The 27,897-nt window shown below is 49.6% G+C and overlaps 5 protein-coding genes across 11 annotated transcripts; 2 read left to right on the forward strand and 3 right to left on the reverse strand.

The window, feature by feature from the left end:
- Positions 1-637: 637 nt before the first annotated feature.
- Positions 638-6,141, reverse strand: LOC117651299 (calcineurin subunit B type 2). The gene is made up of 6 exons (XM_034395218.1): positions 5,984-6,141; positions 5,713-5,752; positions 4,765-4,941; positions 4,552-4,673; positions 4,345-4,467; positions 638-4,252 (listed from the first exon to the last, which is right to left on the reverse strand). The coding sequence occupies exons 1-6, from the start codon at positions 5,984-5,986 to the stop codon at positions 4,205-4,207; spliced, it is 513 nt and encodes a 170-aa protein (XP_034251109.1). The 5' UTR covers positions 5,987-6,141; the 3' UTR covers positions 638-4,204.
- Positions 6,142-6,865: 724 nt separating this feature from the next.
- LOC117651352 (protein angel homolog 2) lies at positions 6,866-10,889 on the reverse strand. Of its 4 annotated transcripts, none has more exons than XM_034395497.1 (11): positions 10,631-10,740; positions 9,903-10,012; positions 9,426-9,821; positions 9,158-9,339; positions 9,009-9,075; positions 8,711-8,902; positions 8,428-8,560; positions 8,049-8,334; positions 7,870-7,961; positions 7,634-7,777; positions 6,866-7,554 (listed from the first exon to the last, which is right to left on the reverse strand). In XM_034395497.1, exons 2-11 carry the CDS (start codon positions 9,919-9,921, stop codon positions 7,383-7,385), a joined length of 1,683 nt encoding a protein of 560 aa, XP_034251388.1. In that variant the 5' UTR covers positions 9,922-10,012; positions 10,631-10,740; the 3' UTR covers positions 6,866-7,382. The 4 variants fall into 4 exon arrangements, with proteins under 4 accessions (XP_034251388.1, XP_034251476.1, XP_034251336.1 ...); XM_034395585.1 differs by having other exon boundaries at positions 10,485-10,697; XM_034395445.1 differs by having other exon boundaries at positions 8,049-8,227; positions 8,330-8,334; positions 9,903-10,697.
- Positions 10,835-13,229, reverse strand: LOC117651562. The gene is made up of 6 exons (XM_034395718.1): positions 12,669-13,229; positions 12,383-12,567; positions 11,930-12,305; positions 11,498-11,851; positions 11,076-11,375; positions 10,835-10,995 (listed from the first exon to the last, which is right to left on the reverse strand). The coding sequence occupies exons 1-6, from the start codon at positions 13,152-13,154 to the stop codon at positions 10,927-10,929; spliced, it is 1,770 nt and encodes a 589-aa protein (XP_034251609.1). The 5' UTR covers positions 13,155-13,229; the 3' UTR covers positions 10,835-10,926.
- A 1,699-nt stretch (positions 13,230-14,928) lies between these two features.
- Positions 14,929-21,500, forward strand: LOC117644426 (vitellogenin-1-like). The gene is made up of 4 exons (XM_034383912.1): positions 14,929-15,038; positions 15,178-18,158; positions 18,241-20,290; positions 20,413-21,500. The coding sequence occupies exons 1-4, from the start codon at positions 15,008-15,010 to the stop codon at positions 21,438-21,440; spliced, it is 6,090 nt and encodes a 2,029-aa protein (XP_034239803.1). The 5' UTR covers positions 14,929-15,007; the 3' UTR covers positions 21,441-21,500.
- A 548-nt stretch (positions 21,501-22,048) lies between these two features.
- On the forward strand, positions 22,049-27,320 carry LOC117641488 (sialin-like). Of its 4 annotated transcripts, none has more exons than XM_034378885.1 (11): positions 22,049-22,179; positions 23,749-23,887; positions 23,959-24,145; positions 24,221-24,457; positions 24,546-24,720; positions 24,802-24,929; positions 24,997-25,120; positions 25,198-25,328; positions 25,411-25,553; positions 25,638-25,758; positions 25,864-27,320. In XM_034378885.1, exons 2-11 carry the CDS (start codon positions 23,760-23,762, stop codon positions 26,056-26,058), a joined length of 1,569 nt encoding a protein of 522 aa, XP_034234776.1. In that variant the 5' UTR covers positions 22,049-22,179; positions 23,749-23,759; the 3' UTR covers positions 26,059-27,320. The 4 variants fall into 4 exon arrangements, with proteins under 4 accessions (XP_034234776.1, XP_034234759.1, XP_034234767.1 ...); XM_034378868.1 differs by lacking the exon at positions 22,049-22,179 and adding an exon at positions 22,633-23,237; XM_034378876.1 differs by lacking the exon at positions 22,049-22,179 and adding an exon at positions 23,270-23,496.
- The last annotated feature ends 577 nt before the right edge of the window (positions 27,321-27,897 follow it).

Raw genomic sequence — 27,897 nt, forward strand, 5'->3', positions numbered from 1 at the left:
AATCAAATATGTAGGATAAATATAGGAGCGAAACGGAGAGGGCTTTGCGGACAGAAACAAGGGAAAGAGGAGGCGGGGATGGGGGGCGGGTCAGGGGGCAACGCGAGAGGTGCGAGGGGGACCTGATCGGTCACGGAATGCGATCATGGGCTGACCAATCAGCCAGCCGCCCCAGCCGCCTACAGTGCGGCGCCGAGGTGACAGGTCTGCGACACGAGACAGAGTGGCCGGCGTGGGCGTCATCGGAGCACAAAGCGGCGGTGTCGCGGGTGGCACGTGCGCGACGCGTGCGTGGCGGCACGGCGACGCCCTCTAAGCGGAGTTGGTGTGGGCACGCGGCACGCGGCACGTCGGGGAAGGACAAGGGATTAGCAGTGGGCGTGCGGCGCGGTGCGGTGCGGCGGGCCGGGGAGGACGGAGCGGCCAGGGACAGGTGACATCGGATCAATCAACCAGGCGAGGCACCTGTGAGTGCTGGATGGACATGTGCGTCGTCCGGCCCTGTCGCCGTGCAGGCGGAACAGACAACAGCTCCTGCCAAGGCCCAGGCACTTAGCGCTAGCAGCGAATGTAGCGAATGTTGCGACGACGGGGGAGTGCGGGACGCTATGGCATCAATGAACAACGAGACACATTATTTTCTTCAAAATTCAAGGTTTATTGAGGAAAACGCGTCGTTGTCTTTCGGAACACTCACTGAACATGAGAAATTGTCGAATTAAGACACTGTCTCGACAGACATCTATTTGAGAAAAATAAAATGAAAGGAGAAGACAACAGCAGAGTTTGTGATATATATCGAACCTCAAATTCTTCCTTGATAAATCAACACAGCAAAGTCAGTAAGAGTACCTGAATGAAGTACTATCATTTGGGAAGATTGTTACTCATATTGCTTGAAAAAACTCATTGCACATCTTGAAGTTCAGGACATGATAGTTAATTATCATCCATATCATTCAAATATAGTATCATCAAATAGTTCAAAAATTGCACAAAGGGCACATCACATCCACACTTTCTCATACAGAGCACACAAGAAGATCATTCATACAAAAAATTCAAACAATAACATGGTACACAAAACTTGCTTTCATTGTAGACCTTCCTACCAAGAACTCAGCTCAGCCAAAGCAGGAAACTTGAACATCCCTCACCTACATCATCAATTACACAACTCTTGATTCGGGAAGACAATGTTTATTGCTGAACTTCAGAAGTACAAAGATAATTTAGCCAAATTAGTAATCATGCATTTGAATGTGTAAGTGAAAGAGGTACAAGTGTAGCACTTGTAACATTGACAGATAGGTCTTGGCTGGAAAGTTCTATTTGAAAGTCTGGTTTCGGTTGGCGCAGAACAGGTACACCTCAATACTGACGAGTGTCAGCACACTCCACAACCAACTTTATCCATAATATGCAGTACCATAAGCAACAAGAAGACTGTCAGAAGACAAATAAAAATAATGTTCAGCATTCAAACGATCCGTGCTCAAGTGACATCAAGAGTCTTAAATAACAATTAAAGAATAATAGAAAGACTTTTCAATATGCTGGTTTCAGTTCCTTTGGATTGTGAAGAAATTGAACTGAAGAAGCATAACCATCACTAATGCAAAGAAAGGTAACACCAATTCACGCAAGTGATGATAAGTTTGGAAAATTGCCAACAAAATGATCCCTACGATAACGCCGGTAAGGTATGTTATTATCTCTCCACGATTCCTATCACAGCTGCAGAGAAGATAAGAAAGGAACTGAGGAAATTTTGGTATCACTTTGATGTTTCATGCTACCACAAAGAAAATATCTGAACACACATATCACAATCTGCCCTTTTATCCACAGAGACTGACGAAGGGAACAAAGGACATATTGTTACTGACAGTTGCTAAAGAAATGATTTCTGTAACTATTTTCAAACACAACAGCTGTACATTTTTTATTTCATTTTCAAAGATTTTGTTACAACGTTGTTTGATATGGAATGAACCTGTCTCCATTCGAACATGCTCACACACATGCACACACTCACACTTGATCATTAATATATGATTTGATTAAAATTTAGGTTGATCATCTTTATAAGTGATAACAAATTTTGAAGGCAAGACCATTAATCATAAGGTATAAAAGAAATGGCATGGTATGGCAAGAAAGCATCATGCTACCTTGTATGAGAAGATGACTTTGTGTAAAAGACTTTCATGTGTCAAAATATTATAAATCAGCTTGTGTATTAATAATTATCATAGGAAAAGATTTGCACAGAAAATTACTTTAAGAAAGTTTCTACCTTAGTTGAAAAAGTAGAACACACAATTTCAGAAATAATATGTATATATAAATATTTTTATATATATATACATATACACATGTTGCTTGATTGGATTTGTGCAATAGTTTGAGGCTTTGATAAAATTTGCATACCTCATGCCTGATTTTGCAAGGTTTTAACTTTGAATGACAGCAGTTGCCACGCACCTGTAGAGATTGACTGCACCAAAATAAGTATTTCAGTGATAGGACACAATTCTCACAATATGTTTTCGAATGTTATGTCTCAATAAATTGCACAAATCGAACATACAACAGCATATATAGCACAAAGATCCCTCAGCAACCGCATAAGTAAATGACACAACTGTATCACTGTACATATGTAAAAGTTTATAACTCCTAGCTACCTATTTAAGTGGACTTATCAGGGTCATATTATTGGCTGCTCATATACAAGAATTCAGGCAAGTTAAGAATTATACTATGAAGAAGAATGAGTGATTTGGCCGTAGGGTGAAAACATTATTCTTCAATACTAGAAACATATCACAAGAAGAGAATATGTATGTAGCAAAAGCTACCCGCAAGAAAATGAAGCTGCAGGGTATGACAGTTAGTTGTATGTGCATTTTGTATCACTTCAAGAAATTTAGGGGAAGAAATTTTTCTACATTTCTTCACGTAAACCAACATCAGTTAGAAAATTGTAATAACAAGGCAGGTTTTATGCCACAAAGCTCTAAAAGGAACAATTTCTTAAAATGCAATTACATCTCTGTTTCTGATCACTGCAGTTGGCAAGCAGATAATTTAACACAGTTCAGTGCAGGCAAAACTCGTCACTCTGAGAACCTGGTGAACTGACTGTGGCAAGAACAACACATGTTTCATGCGTGCAGTACACAGCACACCTATTTAGCACCACGAGTTGTTCATAGGTATTTCTTTTATGTCTGAGTCGGGTTAAGTAGTGAAAGGCATTCTTTTCTTTTCATTATGCCAATACATGCAAATCACAATGTATTCGATGTTTTATCACAACAATGCAAGATTAGGTGCCTGCTGATTTTGCACAGTATAAAAAAATTAAATTTTTACAATTACACAGGAAAATATTTAACCCACTCTTGACACATTTCTAGTTCAGATAAATATCATGAGGCAACACTAACCATGGTAACGATGATCCTAAAAAGAAAAAGGAAAAACAAAGAAAACACTTCTTCAGCAGTACATTTTCATTGCAAGAAGATATTGCAGAGGATAACAAAGGTCAAAGTGAGTTTCACCAATACCTGCACCACTTTAAATATAAAAGTCTAATCTACAATAAAAGACAAGGAGGTTTCATCCACCCAAATGTGCTGAGAACAAGGTGAAAAATTAGAAAGTTCCAAAGGCTATAAATGAGTTTACCATAAACATTATCATTAGTTAACTTGAAACAGACATAAGAGAAACATTAAATTGTGATTTTTTTTTACAAATAACAACAATTTTTCTTATAAACAAGATTTTTAACAATATTCTTAGGAGTAATTCAAGAGAACAACCACAGGCGCCTTAATGTGTTTATGTAGTCTAATTCACGCAGTAAATATTGACAGAGGGAGGAAGAGAAACTCAGAAGGTTAAGTTGGAGCAGATTAAGTACGGCACACAACGAGGTGATGAGACGAGGCAGGATGCGATGAGACGAGATGGTCGAAAATGATGAGATGAAAATGTTATATTAATAAATGTTATATGTTATACCTCAATATTGGTGCTTAGTTCTGTAGGTAGGTAGCATATATGGTTAAAACAGGGACACACCCACACACAGTCTGTGAAGGTCCACCAACACAACAAAATGTAAACCCAAATAAACAAGAGTCTTTGCTTGTGAGTTGGCAAGCCAAGCGAGTGAGTCATCCACAGACTAAACATCAACAACCATCTTTTTATGAATGTCTGTGTTCCCGACAACCTGAAACAAAGGATCATATCAAAATTAAACCATTGAAAGTTTTACTTAGAGAATCTGCCTAGATTGAATGAAATGACAGGAAAAGTACTTACAGCACAAAACTCATCAAATGAGATCTTTCCATCCTCATCTTTATCCGCAAACAAAATTGTTTTGTCAACAATCTGTTGCAGCTGAGTATCCTTCAGGTTATTGCCAACCATCATTTTGAGTACCTGAACAGAATGTTAACATTTGAATCATGTCTTTCAATGAAACAAAATAAGGGTATTACATAGGAATATTAGGAAGTCACTCACCTGAAAGAGTTCACCATTAGAAATGAACCCATCATTATCCATATCATAAATTCTGAATGCAAACTTGAGTTTTGACTGCTTATCTCCTTTCACACTGAACTGTGAAACTCCATGGATGAATTCTGAGGACAGATATATTCAATATTAGGCATCCAGAAAATTAAGTGAAATAATGTGGGGTAAAATAACGTGTTCTGATTGTAAGGAATTTACCTTTAAAATCCACTTCTCCATTACCATCAGCATCGAATATATCAATTACACGTTGCACTAAAGGATTTTGTTGTAGCTCTGGGAGGCTCATAAATTCATCGATGCTTAATGCCCCTGAATTGTCCAGATCCAATTTTCGGAAGCGTTTGCCTAGCCTCCGAATTTCATCTGCGTCAACTGTTACAGAGAGAAGAAACATCATGAGACTAAGCAGTCATTTCAAATAAGAAAACAACACATATCAAGACAAAGAAGTGAGCAGTGCCAAGTAATTTGGAGCTCGAAATTTTTGGATGTTGGCCAAGAAATAAAAGGAGTGTACTAGGCCAACTTTACACCCTGACAGATTTTAAGTCTTTCACAACCTTTCACAGAAAAAAATTATAAGTATATAGGTAAGATTTTGTTGATAGTAGTAATAAGGTCATGGAAAATTAATTACCAGGGCTAAATTAAAAGAGAGTTAAGTTAGTTAGCAAAGAAGGATGTAATGAAAATTTTATTTGTTTTAAATCTCGCTTATGACTTTGATTGAAATGGGGGAAAACAACTGGTCATTGCCAAGATAAGATGAAAGAAAAAGAAGTAACACAAAAAAAAATATTGAAAAATAAACAGGAGAAGATCATAGCAAACAAATCAATGAGGGGGAAAACTATGAATGTCAGTCTCCCACGGTAAGAGTGATAATGTTTCACAATCAAGTATGACTACATGCAGATTAGGTAAAACTGCGAACATAAGAAAGATCCCAGTAGCAGACGACTACGAAATGGGACAGACATAACCTCTAAGTACGAGACATTGGACTTGACCTACAGTATGACAGAAGGTAGAGGAGCGTCACAAACACGACCAAATCGCACAAAAAAGATAAAATGTGGAAAATCACACATAAGTGAGTATGATAGTAGCTGACATATGTCTATAAAATTTTACAGTACTTACAGTTGGAGCATAGCTCCATAGGTAGGGACGATTCATTCCCCTGAAACCAAGACACGCACATCAAAAGATGCAGTAGCAAAAAATAACTGAAAACAGCAACACCTACAGAGCAGTACAGTGCCAAGATAAACGCATTTTCAAAATTTTCCGAAAGGACGTTTATTACTGTTGAAAACGTTTCTGCTACCCGAAACCTTACAAAACAATCTTATCTTGGTCACTGTATCCTTAACTTGCGTCAATTGTTAGCAAAAAGAGCGTTAAAACGTACCATTTAGGTAAATTTAAGTTGCTCTGGGAGAGCAAGACGAGGTTTAACTGTCTAAATAATATTTTCGAAGTCCTGCAAACTGCAGTCTGAGTACCAGTGTGGTTCGTTGAATGTTTCTTTTTCTTGGGAGCCTTCCACTTGTAGTTCCGTCGAAGTGGTCATTGTTTAGTGACCCTCACCTTGAAGTGTTGCCAAAGATCCGCTCAAAATAAATGCGCCCTTTCCCTCACATCGAATATTTTCCTTACTCTAGAGATTGTTCTTATTGAATTTTCGGAAACTTTTTCGGGACCTACGGGTGATCGCAGCAAAGCGCGAAACCTCCTTTCCGAGACTGTACTGAAAGACATATAGAAGTCGATACCGTGTCGTCTGCTGTGGTCCTCTACGGCCGTCGAGGTCGAGGAGATGGGGGGAAGCGCAAAGTGCAAAATTAGTACATCCTGCAGCCAAAATTAATGCGGACTCAAGAGGTCGTTTTGAACAGAATCGCTAATGTTGAACGATCTTATCATATCAAGGCCTGGGCCGGGCTCAGTGCGAAGTAGGGCCCGACCGGACTAGAGGACTAGAGCCCTCGTGCGTTAGTGTGCGTGTGCACGTGCACTTCCCCTTGGACGATAGGGGAACCCTTTTCTGAAACGTCGCGTGTTAAAGCTTAATCCGTCTTTGGACAGCATTGTCCCTGCAAAGGGCTGTGTGCAGTATGATGTCGCAATACGCAAAAAATAAGATTGGGTCTGCATGATCCTTAATAGTGTAATGTTGCTCTTTAAACATCCATAACAGTCATAATGCTTATTTTTTTCATTGAGAATTTTTTTTGCCTAAGACTGTTTTTGTTATGTCAAAATACTTTGAGTTGGAGAAATAAAGAACCAATTGAAAATACAGTATGTCGTTTAATACAAAAAATAAGGAGTGTTTTCTTGCACATTTGTACCATTTCCTTGTACCAGTCATTATGCCCATTCAACCACTGGTCTATATTTCAAGGTCAATTCAACATAATATTTTTATATACAATCAGTACATACAAAGATAAGGACGCTTTTGCACAGCCAGAATGCTCATTGTCTTGTTTATAACTTTACTAAAAACTAAAGAACAAACAATAAATAAATAAAAAATAGAACACAGGAGAAAGCACTTTGGAGCAGATAACTCTACTTGGTAGCTTCTGCGCAAACACCAAGGTGTTTACATGTGCAAAAATCACAGACACATACTATGCATGAAACAATAATTGGTACACTTTGGCACTTTCTACATTCAAGCCATAGTTATCTACCAGAGACAATGAAAGAACACCAGTTGACTATAAGATGTGAAAGACAAAAATAAGTAAAACAAATAGGTTTTAGAAAATATGTATGAAATTTAAGACATGGTCAATGGCCTATTCTGTGCTCAAAAGAAACCTAGCCATGAGGCTAAAATGATCTGAACCACAAGCAAGATTTGGTATTGACTTAAGCTCTTGACATTGTCCAACTGTGGGGAGGGTGTAACGGGATAATAACTTCAGACGTCCTTCTTCAATGCATTTGTTTAGGTGATTCCAATATCCACTGAAATAAAATTTCAGAAAATTAAATTTAAAAAGTCTCCTTTTAGTAAATTTTCAATGTGGAAAACATGATACTATGCCTATAAAAGATGTAGTCAACAGTGACCCAGTCGTCTTGGCGAGTAGTTGCTTCACGTGTCATTCGTTTACTAGTGGGAGACTGACGTTCATGCTGATATACACTTTGAAGATTCAGCGCATGACGTAAGCACCCTTTCTCAACCCTTAAATAAAGAGCACATTTATTACAAACCTTTTCATGAATAAAATCAAAAAGAGTAGGCATCACTGTGGTAAGAGTATGGACTGAACCAACCTTCCATAGAAATCCTCTTCATACAATAGAGGAATCTTTGCCTGCTTTTTAGTATAGTGGTGAAGGGACTTGTATCGTTCACTGTTGTACAACTGCAAACATCAACAACAAATTGCACTTTTGCAAAATCTCTGAATATTTTTCTAAGAGAGCAGAAATTTGAATAAACTGTGACTGACCTTAGTTACTGCTGAAAGATCAGCACATTTATCAAGTGAATGGTTATTTGATTGTTTTATGCGGTGAAGCAACACACCCAGGTGCTGGCAGGAATTTGATATTTGAAGTTCATATGGAAGAAGAATTTCTTGGCGAGATTGACCATATGTAAAAGATGAAAGAGACCGAGCAGTTAAATCTGAATAACATAAAAATCCCTCTCTCAGGAACCTATAGACAGCTGTATCTGGTTGTAGATTGAAATCTCCAGTCACTATTGTTGGCAAATACTTTGGTCTACCGTTCCTGAAAAACAATCATAGGTATGAGTACAATTTGAGAAACCAAAGCATTGTTTTCATGAACTTCCATAAATAATGCTTACAACAGATTACTTACACTGTATCTATCCCCATGAATGACACTCTGTCTAACTCCGCCAAAAGTACTTGTGACTGGGCTAGTTTTATGTCATGGCGTCTAGGATTGTATAGGAGGTGAGTGGTTGCAACAACCACATGATTATCAGTACCTGTTTGATTGATTAAATTTCAGTAAAGATCCACAAACTTTCGAGACCGTGAGACTGTTCCCGTCCGTTCCCTCTAACACCCCATGCAAAAGAGACAGAGTCCTTCAGCTCCTGCATAGTAAATAAACAAATTATAGTATGATAAGTTACCTTCAGCATGTTTCAGCGCTAGCTTAACAATTACAGCAACATTGTTTCTGTCTAAAACACCGAGGCCTTGATGATAATATTGAAAATATTCTACTGTAGCACTTTCTATGAGACAGAATTTGTCTGATTTGTAGTAAATGGCACATCCATCTGCATGTCCAAGAGACCTTCGTTTAAATATTCCTTCATAACCTGCGACCAGAAATGGAAATTAGAATTTGTCCTTCAGTACACAGAAAAAGACACCAAAGCAATTTTTTAAATTTATTTTTTTGGCTTAAATCAAATTTCTGCATACCTAAGTCTTTGAGTTTGCTGTAGAATGAGTCGAGGTGGTTTGCTTGAACCTCTTGAAGACATAATATCTGTAAGCATGGAATAATGTTTTCAAAGGAATAACAAATTAACTATCAAGATTACATTTCAAACATTATGAGAAAAACATACATCAGCATTTCTCTCCTCAATTTCCATCAAAAGAATTCTGCTTCGATGTTCCCATGTAAGTGCTCTGTCATCATGCTTACTGTAAAGGTATTTATGATCTTCTAAAAGCTGTTGAGCTAATACATTGTAAGACATAACAGTAAAAGAGTTATGATCTTGGAATTCAATAGATGGACCACCATCTGAAATAAAAACCATTCATCAACAAAATTACATATAATAACTTAAAAGAAAACAAATAAGAATGAGAGAAATCAAAATTATCTACCTTTGTGCAGCAGGGTATTTCCTAAGTCAGTATGTTCCCATTTCCTATACTCTTTCATAAGATTTTTAATGAGTTTAGTGTCCATTTCAATTTCTGACAAATTTTCCACATGCAATCTGTCAGATGTGTTTGTGCTGGGAGGTAGAGGAATATCTTGTAATCTAATATGATTGCTAATTACCATTCTGAATGGATTCGCAATTGTTCCGGGTGGCAGGGGTATATCATGTAGATCACTAGGGTTCAGTTCAATGACAGACACTTCGTCCTCGTCTGGCTTTTTCTTGCGATTAAGATCATCTTTTGAATCCCTTTGTTTATCATAGACTACAATAATATCATCATTGTCATCATTATCTCTTTCGTTGATTGATTGCGATGATTTCACAAAGGTGCCTGAAAATGTACAGTTAAAAATTAGAAGAGTAATAAAAAAAAAGTCATAGAGACATGAATAAACTTTAATTTTCTCTGCACCTTGAAATCCAGAAGCCATTGCTAAATGTTTCAACCTATTCCGTGTTCCAGATTTCTCAGCTTTCTCAATATGCTTCTTCTGCTTCCGCTCACGCTTTGAAGATCTTTTTCTTTTATGTTTCATGTCAGGGCACAAACCAAAAGGACCATGAGTAGATTTAAAAGAAGGCCCACATACATATGATAAACCAAAAGTGACTGTACTCAAGGATGTAGAATCCCCATCAATAGTTGTACAGCTTAATGGGGTGAACAGAAAATACTTGCGACTCAATATAGGGAAAATTTCGGTCAAAATAATTTTACTAGAGGCAGTGCAGACTGTGCCAATAAGAAACATAAGAATGTTTCAAGATGATTTAAAACTTGAGGCAAGTGCATTTACTCATCTGTTGAGACAGACAAAGGTGTACTTTGTCATGGGGAATAAACAAACTATATGAAGAACATGGCCACAAACAACGTAAATTGACCGTTAGGTGAGGAATTTCGACTTAGGAATCGGAAGTTTTCACTTTATGTCAGAAGAACCGAATGACGTTCAACGACAAGGTGATTCCTGCTGCTCGAAATTGAATCTACCTGCATCACAAATGGCTAAGTGACATTTGATACGGAGAACCGTACCACAACAAGCAAGTCTCAGCAAAAGAAGAGCAACAAATCATCGAAAAATTTGGGTCCGAATGAAGTTAAAGAGCGTGCCTGGCATTTCACACCATCCATACCATTTTCATCAAAAGCAGGGATGGGTTAGTTTAGGTTAGTCCGTTGTTGTTGTTGTTGTTGTTAACCCTGTTGATCGAACTGAGATCGAGATCAAAGGGGAAATCTCGGAGATCTCGAAAGTCTTCGATTGTTTCGAGGCGCGCCAAACACAACACACGTCGCTCTAGTGGCAAGGCAAAAGAGGAGGTAGCAGCAAAAACATATTAAAAGGCCTAACATTTATTCGTGTAGAAACAGCGCTACAGTTTAAAATCCACTCGGATGATGGCCAGTGCAGAACGTGAACACGGGCATGTCAGCAAGTCTCCGGCTTCCTCGTTATCTCCTGCTCGCTCAGCTGTTCCGCGACCAAGGGTTGGCAAGCCTGAAATGTCACCTCAAAATTGAGACTGTCGACTTTGAAGGAACGAGAATGGCATGCCATGTACCCAGACTGGGACGCACCTCGTGCACCTCGTCCTTGTGCACAGAGTACTTCCTGGCCAGCGTGGTCTGGCGGGCGGCGAGCTGCTGCTGGCGGTGACTGCCCTTGGCGAGGCCCTTGGCCCACGCCACCTCGGCGGCCAGGACAACCAGGGCGACGAGGAGGCCCGCGTACAGGATGCAGAGGGGCGGCGCCACCGCCTCGATGTGCAGCGCGCTCCACCGCACTGTAGTGGCGCAGGTGGCGCAGGGCTGCAGCGAGAGGTGCGGCGTCTGCAGAGCGCGCTGCACCAGCCCCGCCTCGTACAGCCGCACGCTCACCTGCCAACAGTCGTTGCGTCGCCTGTCTCTCTCGCACCCCTGCGGTAACCCTACGGCCCTACGGCCCGCTCCACGAGTGCGAGAGAGACAGGGGACGCGTTGCGTCGGTGTGGGCAGCTCACCTCCGACACGCGCTCCACGTACGGCGACCACCGCGGCGCCGTGAACAGGTGCAGCGTGGAGGGCCGGAGGCACTGGTCGCGAAAGACGTGCAGACCGGCCGAAGGGTTGCGACGGTTGTAGTCCGCACAGCGAAGGTCCACGGTGAGCACGGCGGCGTCGTGGTCAATGGCCACGCGCCGCAGCGCCTCGTTGAGGTGCGTGTCGCAGACGCGGAGGCGCTCCATCAACTGCTCTGCGTCGTCGCCCTCGCCGTCCGCGCCGTCCATCGCGCGCCGCAGCATGTCCACGACACCCACAGAGCCCTGCAGCGCCAGCGAGGAGCGCAGCAGCTCGCGCACGGAGTGCATCAACGGCTGCGGCAGCGGCACAAGCCCAGGTGCTACACAGTTGTACCCAAGCCCGGCAGAGAATGCAGCGAAGGGAGCGGCTACCTGCGACCGCGAGGTCATGGAGGCGCTCTTGGCGGAGCCCCCGACCACGGCGACGAGCACGACGGCGGCGAGCCCCCAGTGGGCGACGACGGCGCGCAGGGCGAGGGTGCGGACCTGGGTGCCGCCGCGGCGCCGGTTGAAGGCCACGGGCTGCTGGAGCAGTGGGCCGCACAGCAACGCCCACGCGCCCCACAGCCCACCCAGGCGGTCCAGGCCGGGCCGGTGCAGCAGGGCCATCGCCAGCCCCGTCGCCACGAAGGACAGCCCGATGACGCTCCACGTCCCCGAGGACAGGTAGTCTTTGAGGCTGAGCGCGGACACGGACTTGATGGGCACGCACCACACCAAGCACACCACCATGGGCGAGTCGTCGTACCTTCGCGTCAGACACGGCACAAATGAAAGCTCGACATCTCTTTGGCCATTTCGCGAATGGTTGGTCAAAGCGCGTACCACACGGGGCCGTCTGTCACCGAGCGGATGGACATGGTGAAGGCGAGATGCGCGTGCCGCAGAGAGTCCCCCAGGCGCGACTCGCACGTCGCCGTGGCGTTCTCAGCCGTGTGCAGCACGGCGTGGAAGTTGAGGCGCTGCCGCATCACGCGGAACACGTCCTTGAGGCTGCCTTCCAGGACCTCCTGCAGAAAAGACGTTGGGGAGCCCGCACTGTCTCGGTCCGCACGCACGCCGACTGTCCGTAGAGTTAAAAGAGGAGGCCGTAGCCGCGGCCTGCGCTCACCTGGCCAGTGCTGGGGTCGGTTTCGAGCATCATGAACGGGTAGTCGGTGTTGACGTGCACCGTGAGGTTGCAGCCGCGCAGGTCGCGCAACTTGTCCCGCGGGAACAAGTCGCGGCCGTGGCGGAAGGCGCCGCCCCCGCCGCCCCCGCTGGCGTCCGGAACCCACTCGTCCACCAAGACTGGAGCATCGCTGTTGCACGGCCCCTCGCGCTGCCCTGGCACGCCGTAGGGGTACACGGAGTAGACCAGGACGCCGCCGTCGCCGGCGGGCAGCAGCATCAGCACGTTCACCAGGCCGGCGACGCGCCACAGCGCGCGGAGGTAGCCCAGGCCGTCTTCGGGGTCGCCCAACCACACATGCACGCGAAAGCCCCTGTAGTGCAGCCACCGAGGGCGCCTGCCTCGCCGCGGCTCGTCCGCGTGCACGAACACGTTCAGGAAGCGCGCGTACTTGGGCGTGGGGAACGGAGAGCCCAAGGCCTGCATCCAGGTGGTGAGCGGCGCGGCGGCGCGCGGGGCGAGCACCTCGTCCGGGAGGCACGCCGCGGCGCTGGCGCACCACACGGCCGTGTGCTGCGCGGGGTAGCGAGTCTGCACGGCGGCCAGGCACGCCGCCCACGCCGGCACGCTGGCCGAGGCCGTGATCCCCGCCACCAAGTCTGCGGACACATGCACTTCAGCTGCCAGTGCGTCACCATGATGGGCAACCCGTCGGGCCTTCAATTATCATCAAACACACTCGATTGCCAAACCTTCGACCGCCCCTCTCGCCGTGCCCGGCTTGCCCGCCGTGTCCGCCTCGCACGCGCCGACGATGCACAGCACGGCCACTAGCAACAGAGACGTGCGCATTTTCCTCGCGGAACCTTTCCCCTTGCCGTTCACGAGCGGCCAGCCGCGGCCAGCAATCGGAAATTTCCCGCGTCCCCTCCGTGGGCCGCAAGGGCGCGCGTGGCCGAGTTTCTGACGGCGGCCTGAACAAGCAACGCCGACACGCCGCAACGCCCGCCACGCCCCAAAGTGACCAAGTTGCCGAGACTCCGGACGTCCGCCCGACCCCGGCCACACCCGCCCTCCCCCGAGGAGAGCGTCGGACAGTTTGACCAAAACAAACAGGACGCGCGTGGAGGAAGCCGTTTCTTGGCACCGCTTGGGAACATCCTCTTACCTCAACACGTGTGTTTTTAAAAACACAGAATCTAAGGGATAAAAAATTGAAAGCTTAATCATGTTCCAGGAGAAAAAATAATTTACGTTCGACACATTCGCCCCTACACACTTGTGCCACACGTATTTCTTTTATTAATTAATAAGAAAACTTGGATACGCCTGCTGCTGTTGCTACCCGCAAAGTTTCGCCTCCGTCGCGGCGGCCTGGCGGCCCGGCCGCTTGGCGACGGTTTCGCGCGTGGCGGTGCTCGCTTATCTCCCTGACTCGGACGCCCGCCCGCGGTGCCCGGAAAGGCGCAACGTCCGCGCTTCCGCGCGGCACTGCTAAAAAAATAAAACAGTGGACTCTGCACCTGCATCCACAATAGAGGGAATGACACCTGCAGCTTGAAAGGTGGGACGGGAACAGGTGCTTTCAAGGAGGTCGCAGGGCTTACGGACCCGTTCCTTTGAACCGGGACCGAATCGTGTTTGGACTTCCCCGTGTTGACGCGTTCAGTGATTGGCGATTCGGCGGAGCGTGCCGAAAAAAATGAAAAAAATATATATGCTAAAATTTGGACGCTTGGGCCCGGAGGTTGACTGACGGTCGATACCTCTGCGCGAGGGGGGAATCCACTCCCCACTATATTGTTATGGACCCGTGGGCACACACTCCACATTCAGGCGGCCAAAAACGTTGAAATAGGCAACATGTGGTCCAAAATTAGCTCAAATCCTGAAATCTTACACTTGCAACACTGTTACATTGCAATAGTTAAGTTATGGACTCGGTCAGTTCTCGCCCGCGCTTTCGGCTGCGGTGATTCGGAGACTGATTTCTATCGAACTGGGAACCAGCGCGAAACAGTGTTCAGAAATAAGAAATCCCCTGGGACTTGAACATGGTCGGTACGCCGAGGACGTCGATCGTCAAAGGCAGAACTACGCCGCATTGAACACGGTCCGACCGCGGCTGCGCCTAGCTGCCACGCTCGCGCGCCGCCGCCGAGTGCCGCTGATGCGGCGCTGACCCCTGAACTCCGGGCCGCTCTGTGCAGCGCTGCCCGGGCCTTCTGCTGCAGAAGCACTTCCCAATTTCATTCGGCTTGCACTTTTGAGGGTATATAAGGCCCGGCAGGGGCTCAGTTCGGTACGTTGGACGGTGCCAAGCATCCCACAACGCCAAGATGTGGAAGTCTCTGCTTCTGTGTGCCCTTGGTGAGTTGTCTGGCTTCGTCCCTGGCTGCCCTGCCGCAGTGCTCGAGCCTTTCGGCACTTTGCCGAACGCTGCTCGCGGTCCAAGCTGTTTCCCTGAGTGCTCTGCCCTGTGGCTAACTTCTCTCTCTTTAACTTGCAGTGGCCGCCGCCGCCGCCTCCTCCGAGTATGGCTGGAAGGCCGGCTCCGAGTACAAGTACCAGGTGCGCGGTCGCACTCTGACCGCCCTCCACCAGGTCTCCAACCAGTACGCTGGTGTCCTCATGAAGGCCCAGCTGTCTGTCCAGCCCAAGTCCGAGAACATCCTCATCGCCAAGGTCTCCAACGCCGAATTCGCCAAGATCAACGAGCAGCTGCCCGCTGGCTGGGGTACCCCCATCCCCTCCAGCAAGCTGAGCTGGCACCAGCTCCCCATCAGCAGCAAGCCCTTCGAGATCAAGCTCAAGAACGGTATCGTCGATGAGCTGATCGTCAGCAAGAACATCCCCACCTGGGAGGTGAACATGCTCAAGGGTATCGCCAGCCAGCTGCAGGTTGACACTCAGGCCGAGAACCTCATCAGCTCCCGCATCAACAACAAGCCCAGCCACGGCTCCGCCAACGGTGTCTACAAGACCATGGAGGACTCCGTCACCGGCGAGTGCGAGGTGATGTACGACATCAGCCCCCTGCCCCAGTACCAGCTCCAGAGCCGCCCCGAGCTCGCTCCCATGCCCCAGCTCCGTGGTGACGGTCAGCTGATCGACATCGTCAAGACCAAGAACTTCAGCCACTGCGAGCAGCGCCCTGGCTACCACTTCGGCCTTAACTCCCTGACCGACGCCGAGCCCGCCTCCTCCAAGATGGGCGAGTTCATGGCCCGTTCCTCCGTCAGCCGCGTCGTCCTGTCCGGCAGCCTCCAGCGCTACACCATCCAGTCCTCCGTGACCACCAACAAGGTCATCCTCAGCCCCGTGCTGTACAACAACCAGAAGGGTATGGTCGTCTCCCGCATGAACCTGACCCTGGACTCCGTGCACTCCGCTTCCGGCTCCCCCCAGAGCGTCGCCAACCCCCGCAAGATCAAGGACCTCGTCTACGACTACAACAACCCCTTCTCCACCACCAACAACGCTGAGCTGAGCGACGAGTCCAGCTCCTCCTCCTCTTCCAGCTCCAGCAGCTCTTCCTCCTCCAGCAGCTCCTCCTCCAGCGAGAGCGGCAGCCAGGAGCAGCTCAAGAAGCAGCAGAAGAAGCAGAAGCGTAGCAACGGTACTGACTCCAGCTCCTCCAGCTCCAGCAGCTCTTCCGACTCCTCCAGCTCTTCCAGCTCTTCCTCCAGCTCTTCCTCCAGCTCCGACTCCAGCTCTTCCAGCTCTTCCAGCGAGAGCCAGGAGAACCGCCGCATGAACAGCGCCGCCGCCAAGCGTTTCCGTCGCTCCCTGAAGAACCAGCAGTCCCCCAACTCCAGCTCTTCCAGCTCCAGCTCCTCCAGCTCCAGCGAGGAATGCGGTAACAACACCATGAGCGCTTCTTCCGACTCCAGCTCCTCCAGCTCCTCCAGCTCCAGCTCCTGCTCTGACTCCAGCTCCAGCTCTTCCAGCTCCAGCTCTAGCTCTAGCTCCAGCTCCAGCGAGTCCGACGAGTCCCAGTGGGGCAAGAACCGCAAGGCCCGCAGCAACCGCAACAACACCGGCTCCGACAGCTCCAGCTCTTCCAGCTCTAGCTCCAGCTCCAGCTCCTCCAGCTCTTCCTCCAGCTCCGACTCCGACAGCTCTTCCTCCAGCTCTAGCTCCAGCACCAGCTCCAGCGAGGAGTGGTTCCAGTCCAAGCCCAAGATGAACCAGCCCCCCAAGCACCCCATGCTCCCCTACTTCATCGGCTACCAGGGCAGCAACATCGCCGCCTCCAGCCAGGTCAACGCTGTCCACGCCGCCCAGAAGATCGCCCAGCAGATCGCTGAGGAGCTCCAGCACCCCAGCCAGATCCCCGAGAAGGCTACCCTCGCCAAGTTCGCCGTCCTCGCCCGCCTTGTCCGCATCATGGACGTCAAGCAGATCGAGCAGGCTACCCACGAGCTGTACAACTCCGCCTCCTCCAAGAGCGCCAGCCAGAGCCAGAGCGCCACCGCCAAGAGCGTCGCCTGGAAGGTCTACCGTGACGCCGTCGCCCAGGCCGGTACCGGCCCCGCCCTTACCGTCATGAAGCAGTGGATCGAGAACCACAAGGTCCAGGGTGAGGAGGCCGCCGAGCTCCTCGCTGTTCTTCCCGAGACCGCCCGCACTCCCACCCGCGAGTACATGGACACCTTCTTCTCCCTGATCAAGAAGTCCGAGGTCCAGAAGCAGCAGTTCCTGAACTCCTCCGCCATCCTGTCCTTCTCCAACCTGGTCCGCCGCGCCCAGGTCGACAACGCCACCGCCCACAACCGTTACCCCACCCACGTCTACGGCCGCCTGAACCCCAAGAAGGCCTCCGCCGTCACCCGTGACTACGTTCCCTACCTTGCCCAGCAGCTCAAGAGCGCCGTCCAGAACGAGGACAGCCACAAGGTCCAGGTCTACACCCGTGCCCTCGGCAACATTGCCCACCCCAAGATCCTCGCCGTCTTCGAGCCCTACCTTGAGGGCCAGAAGCAGGTCTCCACCTTCCAGCGCCTCCACATGGTCGTCGCCCTGAACAAGCTCGCCAAGATCTCCCCCAAGGTCGCCCGCCCCGTCCTGTTCCGTCTGTACCAGAACGCCGGTGACGCCGCCGAGATCCGCTCTGCCGCCGTCTTCCTGCTCATGAAGACCAACCCTCCCGCCAGCATGCTCCAGCGCATGGCTGAGTTCACCAACCAGGACCCCAGCAAGCAGGTTCGCTCTGTTGTCCAGTCCGCCATCCAGTCTGCCGCCAACAACCTGCAGTCCCAGGACGACCAGGAGCTGGCCCAGAACGCCCGCGCCGCCGCTGACATGCTGAACGCCACCTCCGGCATCCAGTACTCCAAGGTCAACCTCAAGTCCAACGATGTCGACGAGATGAACCTGGCTTACCAGGCCGCCCTCGCCACCATCGGCAGCGACGACAGCTTCATCCCCTCCGCCGCCTTCGTCAGCGCTCGCGCCAACCTCGGTGGTTTCCAGGCTAACTACTTCCGCGTAAGTTTAACTCTTACTCAGACCATTTTTCTAAAGTGTACTTTTTCGAAAAGCCTACTGACGTTTTGTTTTCATTTTCCAGGCCGGTGCCATGGCCTCCAGCTTCAGTGACCTCCTGGACCTCTTCGTCCAGCAGTTCCAGACTGGTGCCTACTCTTCCTCCTCCAACTCCCGCTCCCACAAGTCTGGCAAGTCCGGCAAGCAGTCCTCCTCCAACTCCAACTCTGGCAGCTGGACCGTCGACCAGATCGCCAACATGCTGAACATCCAGGCCGACCAGCAGGAGCAGGTTGAGGCTAACTTCCTCTTCAACGCCCTGTCCCAGCAGCGTTTCTTCACCCTGGACAACCACACCATCGAGCAGATCCCCGAGTTCGTCAAGCACGCCGCCAACGCTCTCCGCTCCGGCGAGAACTTCAACTACACCAAGCTGTACGAGCGCTACTCCCTGACCATGGGCTTCCCCACTGAGATGGGTCTGCCCCTCGTCTACACCCTGAAGGCTCCCACCGTCGTCCAGGTTGGCGGTGAGGTCCGCGTCCGCACCCAGCCCGACATGGCCAACGGCCCCAAGGACTCCGTCCGCATCCCCAGCGCCGTCAACGCCACCGCTGACGTCCACTTCGTCTTCGCTACCCGCACCCAGGCCAAGATTGGTTTCGTTACCCCCTTCGACCACCAGCGCTACATCGCCGGTCTCGACAAGGACGCCCTCGTCAACCTGCCCATCCGCGCCAACATCGACCTCGACCTCGAGAACGCTGAGGTTCGCGTCAAGCTGCAGCCCATCGAGGCCAACAAGGACGCCAAGATCGCCATGTTCCGCAGCCGCCCCTACACCGCCCAGCACAACATCCTCGACATCTTCAACGCCGAGCAGAAGCCCATCCACGTCCGCAAGCCCCAGCAGGCCAACTTCACCGTCGGCCAGGACATGACCGGCATGGCTTTCCGCATCGACGCTGCCTGCGAGAACGAGTTCGCTGACTTCGCCACCATCTACAACCAGGCCAAGAACTACGACGGTATCTCCGCCCTCCTGTTCGCCACCAGCGAGCAGACCATCAAGCCTTTCGACTTCGCCATTACCTACGACCACCAGAAGACTTCCGCCAAGTCTGTCACTCTGACCGCCTCTTACGACAACGACTCCGAGGACGAGTGCTACGGCACCAACTGCTCTTCCGAGAGCAAGAAGAGCAAGCGCTCCGCCAACAAGTCCGAGGAGAACTTCGACGCTGAGTCCAAGAACCCCAGCCAGAACGCCGCCAACCCCAGCAACAACCAGGCTAACAGCCAGGCCCGCCAGGAGCAGTTCCTCCGCCGCGCCGCCGCCGGCATCAAGGCCAGCAACGCCTCCGTCATCGACCTGTCCGCCCAGTTCAACGGTGAGCACAAGGCTGTCTTCGTCGCCACCGCCGCCTACGCCAACAGCCAGGTTGACGAGAAGGCCCGCGTCCTCCTGTACCTGCGCAAGTCCCCCGCCCGCTCCTCCGAGTACAACAAGGAGCAGCAGCTCGCCATGACCGCCACCGCCCAGATGCCCAACGTTCCCCTGATGAACTACCAGAAGGCCCTGAACGCTGAGCCCAAGAGCCAGATCCAGGCCCAGATCGCCTTCGGCGAGAAGCTCGACTCCTCCGCCTCCCAGGTCAACGTCCAGGCTCAGATGAAGCAGACCTCTGCCCGTCGTGAGTACGTCCGCCACCAGCCCATGAGCCAGCTCTGCGAGCAGCAGATGGAGCACGGCAACTACTTCCTGCCCGCCTGCCAGAACGCCACCCTCCAGGCCAACATCATGGACCTGTACACCGCCAACATCCAGTTCGACAAGATCTCCCAGCGCGTCAAGAACGCCACCTACAAGGCCTACGCCGCCGCCCGTTACTTCGGCTGGCAGTACAACTCCGAGAACTTCGTCAACCCCAAGAACGCCCACAACAACAAGGTCGAGATGGAGCTCCGTTTCGCCCCCAACCTGAAGTCCGCCAACCTCTCCATCGAGGCCCCCATCATGTCCGCTGAGTTCAACAACGTTCGTCTTAACCCCTGGGTTGCCCGCGCCGCCGCCGTCCACCCCATGATCCCCCAGTCCGGCATTGTCGCCTACAACGCTCTCCGTGGTGGTTTCCGTAAGTATTCTCATGTAATGGCATAGGGGGAGGGGAACGGGGAATCGAACGCGAGGCGAAGTTTTTCGTACCAACATCAACAACCGCCACGATCAATAACCACGCGTGACCTCTGCTTGCAGCCATGTGCGTCGTCGACCGCTCCGCCGCCAACACCTTCGACAACAAGACCTACCCCCTGAACCTCGGCAACAACTGGCACGTCATGATGCAGTCCGTCCCCAAGGACTCCGCTGACTCCAGCTCCTCCAGCCAGGAGGACGCCACCGACAACGTCTCCGTCCTCGTCCGCGACGCCTCCGGCTCCCACGACAAGAAGGACCTGAAGGTCATCCTCGGCGACGACGTCATCGAGTTCACCCCCAGCTCCAACTACGCCAACATCAAGCAGAACGGCCACTCCGTGTCCTTCTCCGCCAGCCAGGGCTCCCAGCTCCGCGACCAGAACAACGAGATCCTCGCCCAGCTGTACCCCATGCCCTCCGGCGTCGTCCGCGCCTGGTTCCCCCAGCAGCAGCTCACCATCCTGTACGACGGTGCCCGCGTCACCCTCTTCGTCAGCCAGTCCTACCGTGGTGAGGTCCGTGGTCTCTGCGGTACCTTCGACGGTGAGAAGACCACCGACTTCACCTCTCCCCGCAACTGCGTCCTGAAGAACCCCCAGCAGTTCGCCGCTACCTGGGCCGTCGCCCCCTCCGGCGCCGTCAAGGAGCAGCAGCAGAAGGCCAACCAGGCCGCCTGCTTCCCCCAGAACATCCTGTACGGTGACGTCATCAGCGACAACGAGGCCGGCCGCCACCAGCCCCACCGCCGCAGCTCCGGCAAGTCCTCCAGCCACTCCAGCCACAAGTCTGGCAGCTCCAGCCGCAACTACTCCCCCAAGTCCGCCGCCGGCTGCACCAGCCACCGCGTCAAGGTCATCCAGGAGAACGGCCAGATCTGCTTCTCTCTCCGCCCCCAGCCCGCCTGCAACGCTCACTGCCAGCCCACCCAGAAGGTCGAGAAGAAGATCGACTTCCACTGCGTGTCTGACAGCTCTGCTTCCCGCCACTGGGTCGAGATGATCAAGAAGGGTGCCAACCCCGACTTCAGCCAGAAGGGCGCCAACAAGTCCCTCAAGGTCAACATCCCCGAGAGCTGCCGTGCTTAAGTGGAGTTGATGATGTAGTCTGAGACCAATAAAGTCAATGATGATTTTGCAAGCATAAAACACAATACTTTTTATTCCAACGAATCCATCCACGCGTTAAACAACCTACACGCTTTCCATTTTATTCGCAACATACTCTTGAACGCACTGCCCCATGCACGGCCGACGGCATGCCGCCTGGACGGGAAGGCAGCCCATCGCGCTGGCGAGCGAGGCGGCGTGCGGTCGACAGGCTGACTCGCCGCACCCCGCCCCGCCCCGCCCCGCCCCGCCCCGCCCCGCCCCGCCCCGCCACCTCAATCGGATAGCCAGGGTGGCCGGTGGCCGCCGGTCCCGCGCACGCGAACCACAACGACGCGAACGCCAGCCTTCTCCGTCGCACACCGCCACCTCGGCCACCTCGGCCTGAGTGAGCGGGTGCGGCTCCCAGCGCCTCGCACCACTCGCACGCAGCCAGGCCAGCTCGGCGCCGCGAGCCTCGCCGCGAACCTCGCCGCGAGCCGCGGGGAAGCACTCCATCATCACAACTTGCAAGGGACTTTGCGATAGCGCATAGCGCAGGCATAGCGCGCAACAGTGTTCGTTCGTGCCGCTGAGCAGGCGAAGGCAGGCGAAGCACGGCCAGGCCTAGAGTCGCCATGCCAGCCACACGAAGGCCCTGCGCCCCTATCGCGGCGTGCTTTCGCGTCAGGAAACTACAGCCAGTGCCTGTCTCTCTCGCACGCCATCTACTTCTCTGGTGAGCGACAGCGACGGGCTCGGCCTTTCGGACGCGGGCCGCGGGCCACGGGCCTCGCGGTGCAGGGCAGCAGGGCACACGATGCAAATGAGGCAGTGTGGGTGTCGGGGTGTTCAGGCCGAACAACAACCAAGGTTGCGGCCTTCGAGCATATCTGGAATTTTTTCGGAGGCGTTTTGGTTATGGAACTTTCTGCTCCACTGTGATCCAAAGGACAAGATCGTGTACCTGCCGTAAAACCGCCGTTTCGCCGCGAAGGTGTTGGCAGCCCTAGCAGCCGCCGTTTAGCGCCTGTGAGGTAGGCCACGAGCCCCTCCTGCAACACACCGGTGTGGAGACGGTGGCCTACCTTGCCCCTGTGAAGGCAGCAGGGGCGAGGTAGGCCACCGTCTCCTCACCGGTGCGTTACGGGACGGGCTACCTCACAGGCGCTAAAGGCACAAGCAGAAAGGAAGCAGTGCTCTGGGAGAGGGAAGAGAAGCTGCCAACACTTGACGATGAAACACGAAACAGCGCTTGTGACCACAACGTTGCTGCCTCAAAAATAGATGTCGATGGACGTCCGACAAAGTATGTAGATTGTTTTTGCCATAAAGGGTGTCTTCATCTCATTTACTGCTTGACGTAAACAACCGAAATGGTAATTTTTCCTTTCATAATTTTACCAACTTGCAAAAAACAAATGTAGGTTAGACGATGTGTCGCCGAGTTTGAAACTGCGCGCGCCTCTGAAAGCACCCATGTTGACCAACGTTTGGATGCGCGCAATGTTCCGATCACACACAGAGTTCCGTATCAATCTCTGTGCTATTGCGGGGTGGCTTAATACTTTTGACTTTTTTCGTGAGAATGAAACTTAAACGACCCTCACAGCAGACTTTTCGATAAACCGGTGGTTTCAAACATAAGAAAGACGATCAGCTCTGTCATGTTGGTGTGATCACGATATTGATTGTTTGGCTTGGCGTCTGCCAGCTGTCGTCTGCAGTCCCTGTGTTTTTCCTCCCCATCTGTTCACGGCTAAGCGGTAGAAATTGAATCTCCGAAGAATATTGCAGGTAAAGTCGAATTTATTTCGATTTCAATGTCATCCCATCGCACTCGTCCCATTTTCTTTCAATCGCGTTCTTTCGGTCGCACTTGTGCCGGTTTGTTGAGCATTTGTTGAGTCCGTATGGGGCGCATCGTAACCGAGCAGCAGCAGCAACAGGGCCTCCTCGAGGGGGTGCAAGACGGTGGACGCCGATAGTGCCCGCCGCCCCGAGGCGTCGCGCTCTCCCGTCCAAGCTGGCTGATAAGTCTCGGCCCGGGCAACAGGTGGTGCAGTTACTGCGACCCCTCGCCACTTCGCAAACTGTTTTTGGCTCGGCAATGTTTTGCGGCCGGACGATTGGGGGTAGTGGGTGGTGCGTAGGCCCTCCCACCCCCTAGGCTGCCGGCCATATGTTACACATGTTTCGCCTGTGGCCTTGCAAAGGGGTCGACCGTATGCCTCTGATTGTTGTTTATGGATCAAATCTGTGGTGTTAAGGTAACTTCCATACAGTATGTTTCGTTTCTACATTCCAGGTTGGGGGAGGATGACGGGAAAACTGTTGGGGGATTCAGTTGCCAAGCCCAAAGCGCCATCAGATGTAAGCAGCGATGATGAGGGTCAGGCGATGTTGTCGGGAGAGCTCCACCAAGAGCCCCAGGGTCGAAGGCGCAAGTAAGATTTTTCCAATACTTTGTTCTCTTACATTCTACTGTAACCCATAACATAATTTTTAAAATTCACAGGCCAAATCCCTGGGGCTTCAGCATTTATCAACGCCACCTGCCGAGCTGGTTGCCTCAGCGGTTTGCTCTGTGTGTGTTGGCTCATCTTGGATTTGTCCTTCTGTACATTATGAGAAGCAACATGAGTGTTGCTGTTGTGAGGATGACAACCCCATATGCTGTTCTGGAAAATGATCATTTGACTACGGTAACCATTTCTACTACCCTATCTGTACTGTTGGCCTGTAATCCTATCTAAATATTTATCATGGTTAATTTGCAGCGGCTCGACTTTGACTGGACGCTACCACAACAAGGGTTTTTACTGAGCTCTTTCTTTTTCGGGTACATATTGACCCAAATACCTGGAGGATACCTAGCTTGTACCTGGGGTGGTCGTAGAATCTTTGGGCTTGGTTTGTTTGGAGCTTCTCTGGTGTCGATCTTAACTCCAATGATTGGTATATCTATTGGATTCTATGGTTTTGCCATTGCACGATTCTTTTGTGGATTTTTTGAGGTAAAACCAAATATAATGGAATGCTTGCATTTTAATTCTTCAATTTGAAATGACCAAGTTTCAAATATTACTCCTTATTTTTATTTAGGGAGTAACATATCCTGCCATCCATTCCATGTGGAATCACTGGGCGCCACCATTGGAACGCGCGTCTTTAGTCAGCGGTGCTTTTTCTGGTGCATACATGGGAGCGGCTCTGTCAATGGCTCAAAATGTGACTGCTTTGCCGTCAATGTCCTGGCAAGAACTGTTTTATGTGTCTGGTAAAGTCCTGTTTGATACGAATTTTTCCAAAAATGTAAAGATGAAAGAATTTGTGATTTGATTTGATTTTATCTTAACAGGCTGCTACTCTCTCTTGTGGTGCATTGTCTGGTTTGCCTGGGGTGCCGAGGATCCAGAAGAGGATCCGATGATAACAGATCAGGAATTTAATTACCTCATGGAAAATAAAGCTCGACACTGGGAAGATGTAAGTTCATAATGTCCTTAGCCTTTTGCTAAACTACAATTTTTTTCATTTCTTATCTCTTTTCCAGAAACTGAATATTCCATGGCGAAAAATTCTTCTCTCAACTCGCGTTTGGGCCATTAACATTTGCCACTTTGCTGCTAATTGGGGCTTCTATACCATATTGACAGAACTTCCATCATTCATGAGATGTAAGTGAAGTAAAATTAAGGCCGATAGTCAATTTAATAATCTAAATTATGATGTAATAATTGGTCCCTGATTTTAGATGCACTGCACTATGATGTGAAAGAAATGGCTGCAGTGGCCTCTCTTCCTTTCTTGGCAATGGCTCTTTCAGCTGCTTTCGGAGGAATTTTCATTGATAAAACTCTGCTTCGCTTCCTGAGCACAACTTATGTAAGACAGAGAGGAACAGTGTGTTAATTAATCTGAAAACAAGGAAACTGGAGTTTAATTAATTTATGAACAATTTTTACAGACTCGAAAAGTGACGGTGTGCATCACATTCCTTGCACAAATGATGTTCTTTTTCCTAGCTGGGAAAGCCACTGAAAGACATGAATTTGTACTCTGTTTTGTTGGTGCTCTATTCTTTGGTGGATTGTCTTGGGCGGGATTCAGGTAATAGAAATGGTGGAAAGAGATAATAATTTTCTTGTATACACTGTGTTCATTGGCTTTAGCAATAACTTATTCTTTTTACAGTGCTAATCACCTGGACATTGCACCTGACTATGCCAGTGTTCTACTTGGAATTTCCAACACCTTTGGAACCATCCCTGGTATTGTTAGCCCTCTCTTAACAAGCTACATTGTTGATCAAAAGGTAACAAACATTAAACTGTGAATGTGAATCCATTTTCACATGGACCGTTAGTTCCATTCAACTAGGAAAACTTTGCTCTAATCATCTGTCTTACCCTGGTTTTAGGACGACCCAGCATCTTGGTCTGTGGTGTTTCTTATATCTGGATATATCTACGCTGCTGCAGCTTTCTTCTATGTGATGTTTGGTTCTGGTGAAATACAAGATTGGGCGAACAGCGATGAGTCTCAGAAACTTACTTCATCCAGGAAGAAAACTAATAATGATGCGGAGACTGGACCTGAAGTCCATTCTGATTAATAACTTAATCCCACATTTGTGAGGATTGTATTTGAAAATTATTGCTTCTGCTACGCTTTTATTCCCTTCAAATCTCCGGCTCCGAATCTCTATCTCCCTATTATAAGTAGATTTTAGTGATATCCAAGAGAAAACCTTGAATGTTCTTGTGAATTATATTTGGTGATGGTGTTCCATGGAAATGCTATCAGAGCCATGTATGCTTTTCTAGCAGGTGTGTTACGTATTATTTTGCAGGTTGGTTGATTGTATCATAAAAACATTTGAGTGTTAAGGTTTTTTTTCTGCTGTGTTTTTTGTCTTGACTTTTGTGAGTTTTCTTTTGTATGATCTTTCAGAGTTTATTATTGTTAAGTTTAACAGAAAAGCTAATGTGAAGTACTTATATTTTCTAGTCAGCTTAACTTGTGTCTCTCCACACATTGAGCAATCTCATAAGGAATAACATTTGTTAATTTTAATAGGTTCCTTTGTTAATTTTATAATTTTACAATGAGCTGCAAATTATATGTGTAAGGGTTTGTCAATTGGTACGATATAAGTTGGCCATAAAATGTTTTTGAGCTATAACAATATCCATTCTATGGATTTTGTTACCATGCAACATTGTGCAATTATTTGTTTGGTGCCCTTTGACGGCTCAGGCTGATTGATAGTGATTTGATTGTGATGTTCGTCGAAATGATGGAATAATTTAAATGACAAGTGACGTCTGAAGTATGTTTGTGCGAGGCCTCCTTATTTTTAATGACTGAACATAAGACGTTTATTTTTTTATTCTTTTCTCTTTGTTAGAAATAATATTATTTTTAACTTATTGACTGTCCTATTACCTTAAAGTTGCATTTGAGCAAGATGGTAAGCGTGCCAAACTCCATAAATTTTCCTTTTCATAAGCTTGGAGCTTTTTTGTCATTCTAACTTTTGAAAATTCTTTGTAACTTGAGGCATTTAGTTCTTGGAAAGTGAAAGGCCTTCCGGGTGCCTAATTTGTTTTGAATATTCTAATAATGTAGTATGAAGGGATAAAATGATTTATGAGGTGGGCCTAATAGTGCGTATTTGTTGTAAATCATGATTGACTTTTTTCATATCAGTATATTCTGTCCTCTTACCAGCCCCGCTACATCTCTATTATGGCTGCACTGTGATCTATTGATCAGTATTCTTATATATTCTAGAATAGAAACAAGACGCCTTGTCGTTTGTCCACAATATGTGTGCTATGCAAATAAAAATAAAGATGGGCCTTGTGCATGATATTCGCGCCTTTGTCTTTCCTTCCTGCGACCTTTTCTCCTCGGCCATGAATGGCTTTGCCGATTTGTCCACGGAAGCCAGTCCGCCCCAGGCGGGGCGGGACGGGACGGGGTGGGACGCACGGCTCGCCGTGCCTTGCCTTCGTCTGAGTGACCTACTTGGTGTTGGCGAGGCAGCAACGCTGGCCGTAGCTTGGCCATCGGCCAATAGACAGCTCGATCAGTTGAACCAGTCACCGAGGCGTACCGAGACACGATCTTCACTGTCAAAAATAAAGAACCGCGCTGCGGGGGGGGGTTTTCCTCGCGGCCAGAGAAGCGCCGTCGGGGCTGTGAATGGTCAGGGGGTGTCTCTCACCGACGGGCGTGTCGGGCACGTCGGGCATACGCAGGGACTTCCCCTTTCCCCCCTCCCCTCATTAAGCGGCGGCCTTCTTTTCTCGTTGCCCGATCCCGATCGGTAGCACACCGATCAACAGTTTTATTGTGGCTCCCTATATTTAGATAAGGCAGCCCGCGTGCGAGTCGAGTGGGCCCGGTGGCGGCCGATGCATCAGCCGTCGACGCGACGCGACGCGAC

The sequence above is a fragment of the Thrips palmi genome, unplaced genomic scaffold (assembly GCF_012932325.1).
Source record: "Thrips palmi isolate BJ-2018 unplaced genomic scaffold, TpBJ-2018v1 HiC_scaffold_1, whole genome shotgun sequence".
Lineage (NCBI taxonomy): Eukaryota > Metazoa > Arthropoda > Insecta > Thysanoptera > Thripidae > Thrips > Thrips palmi.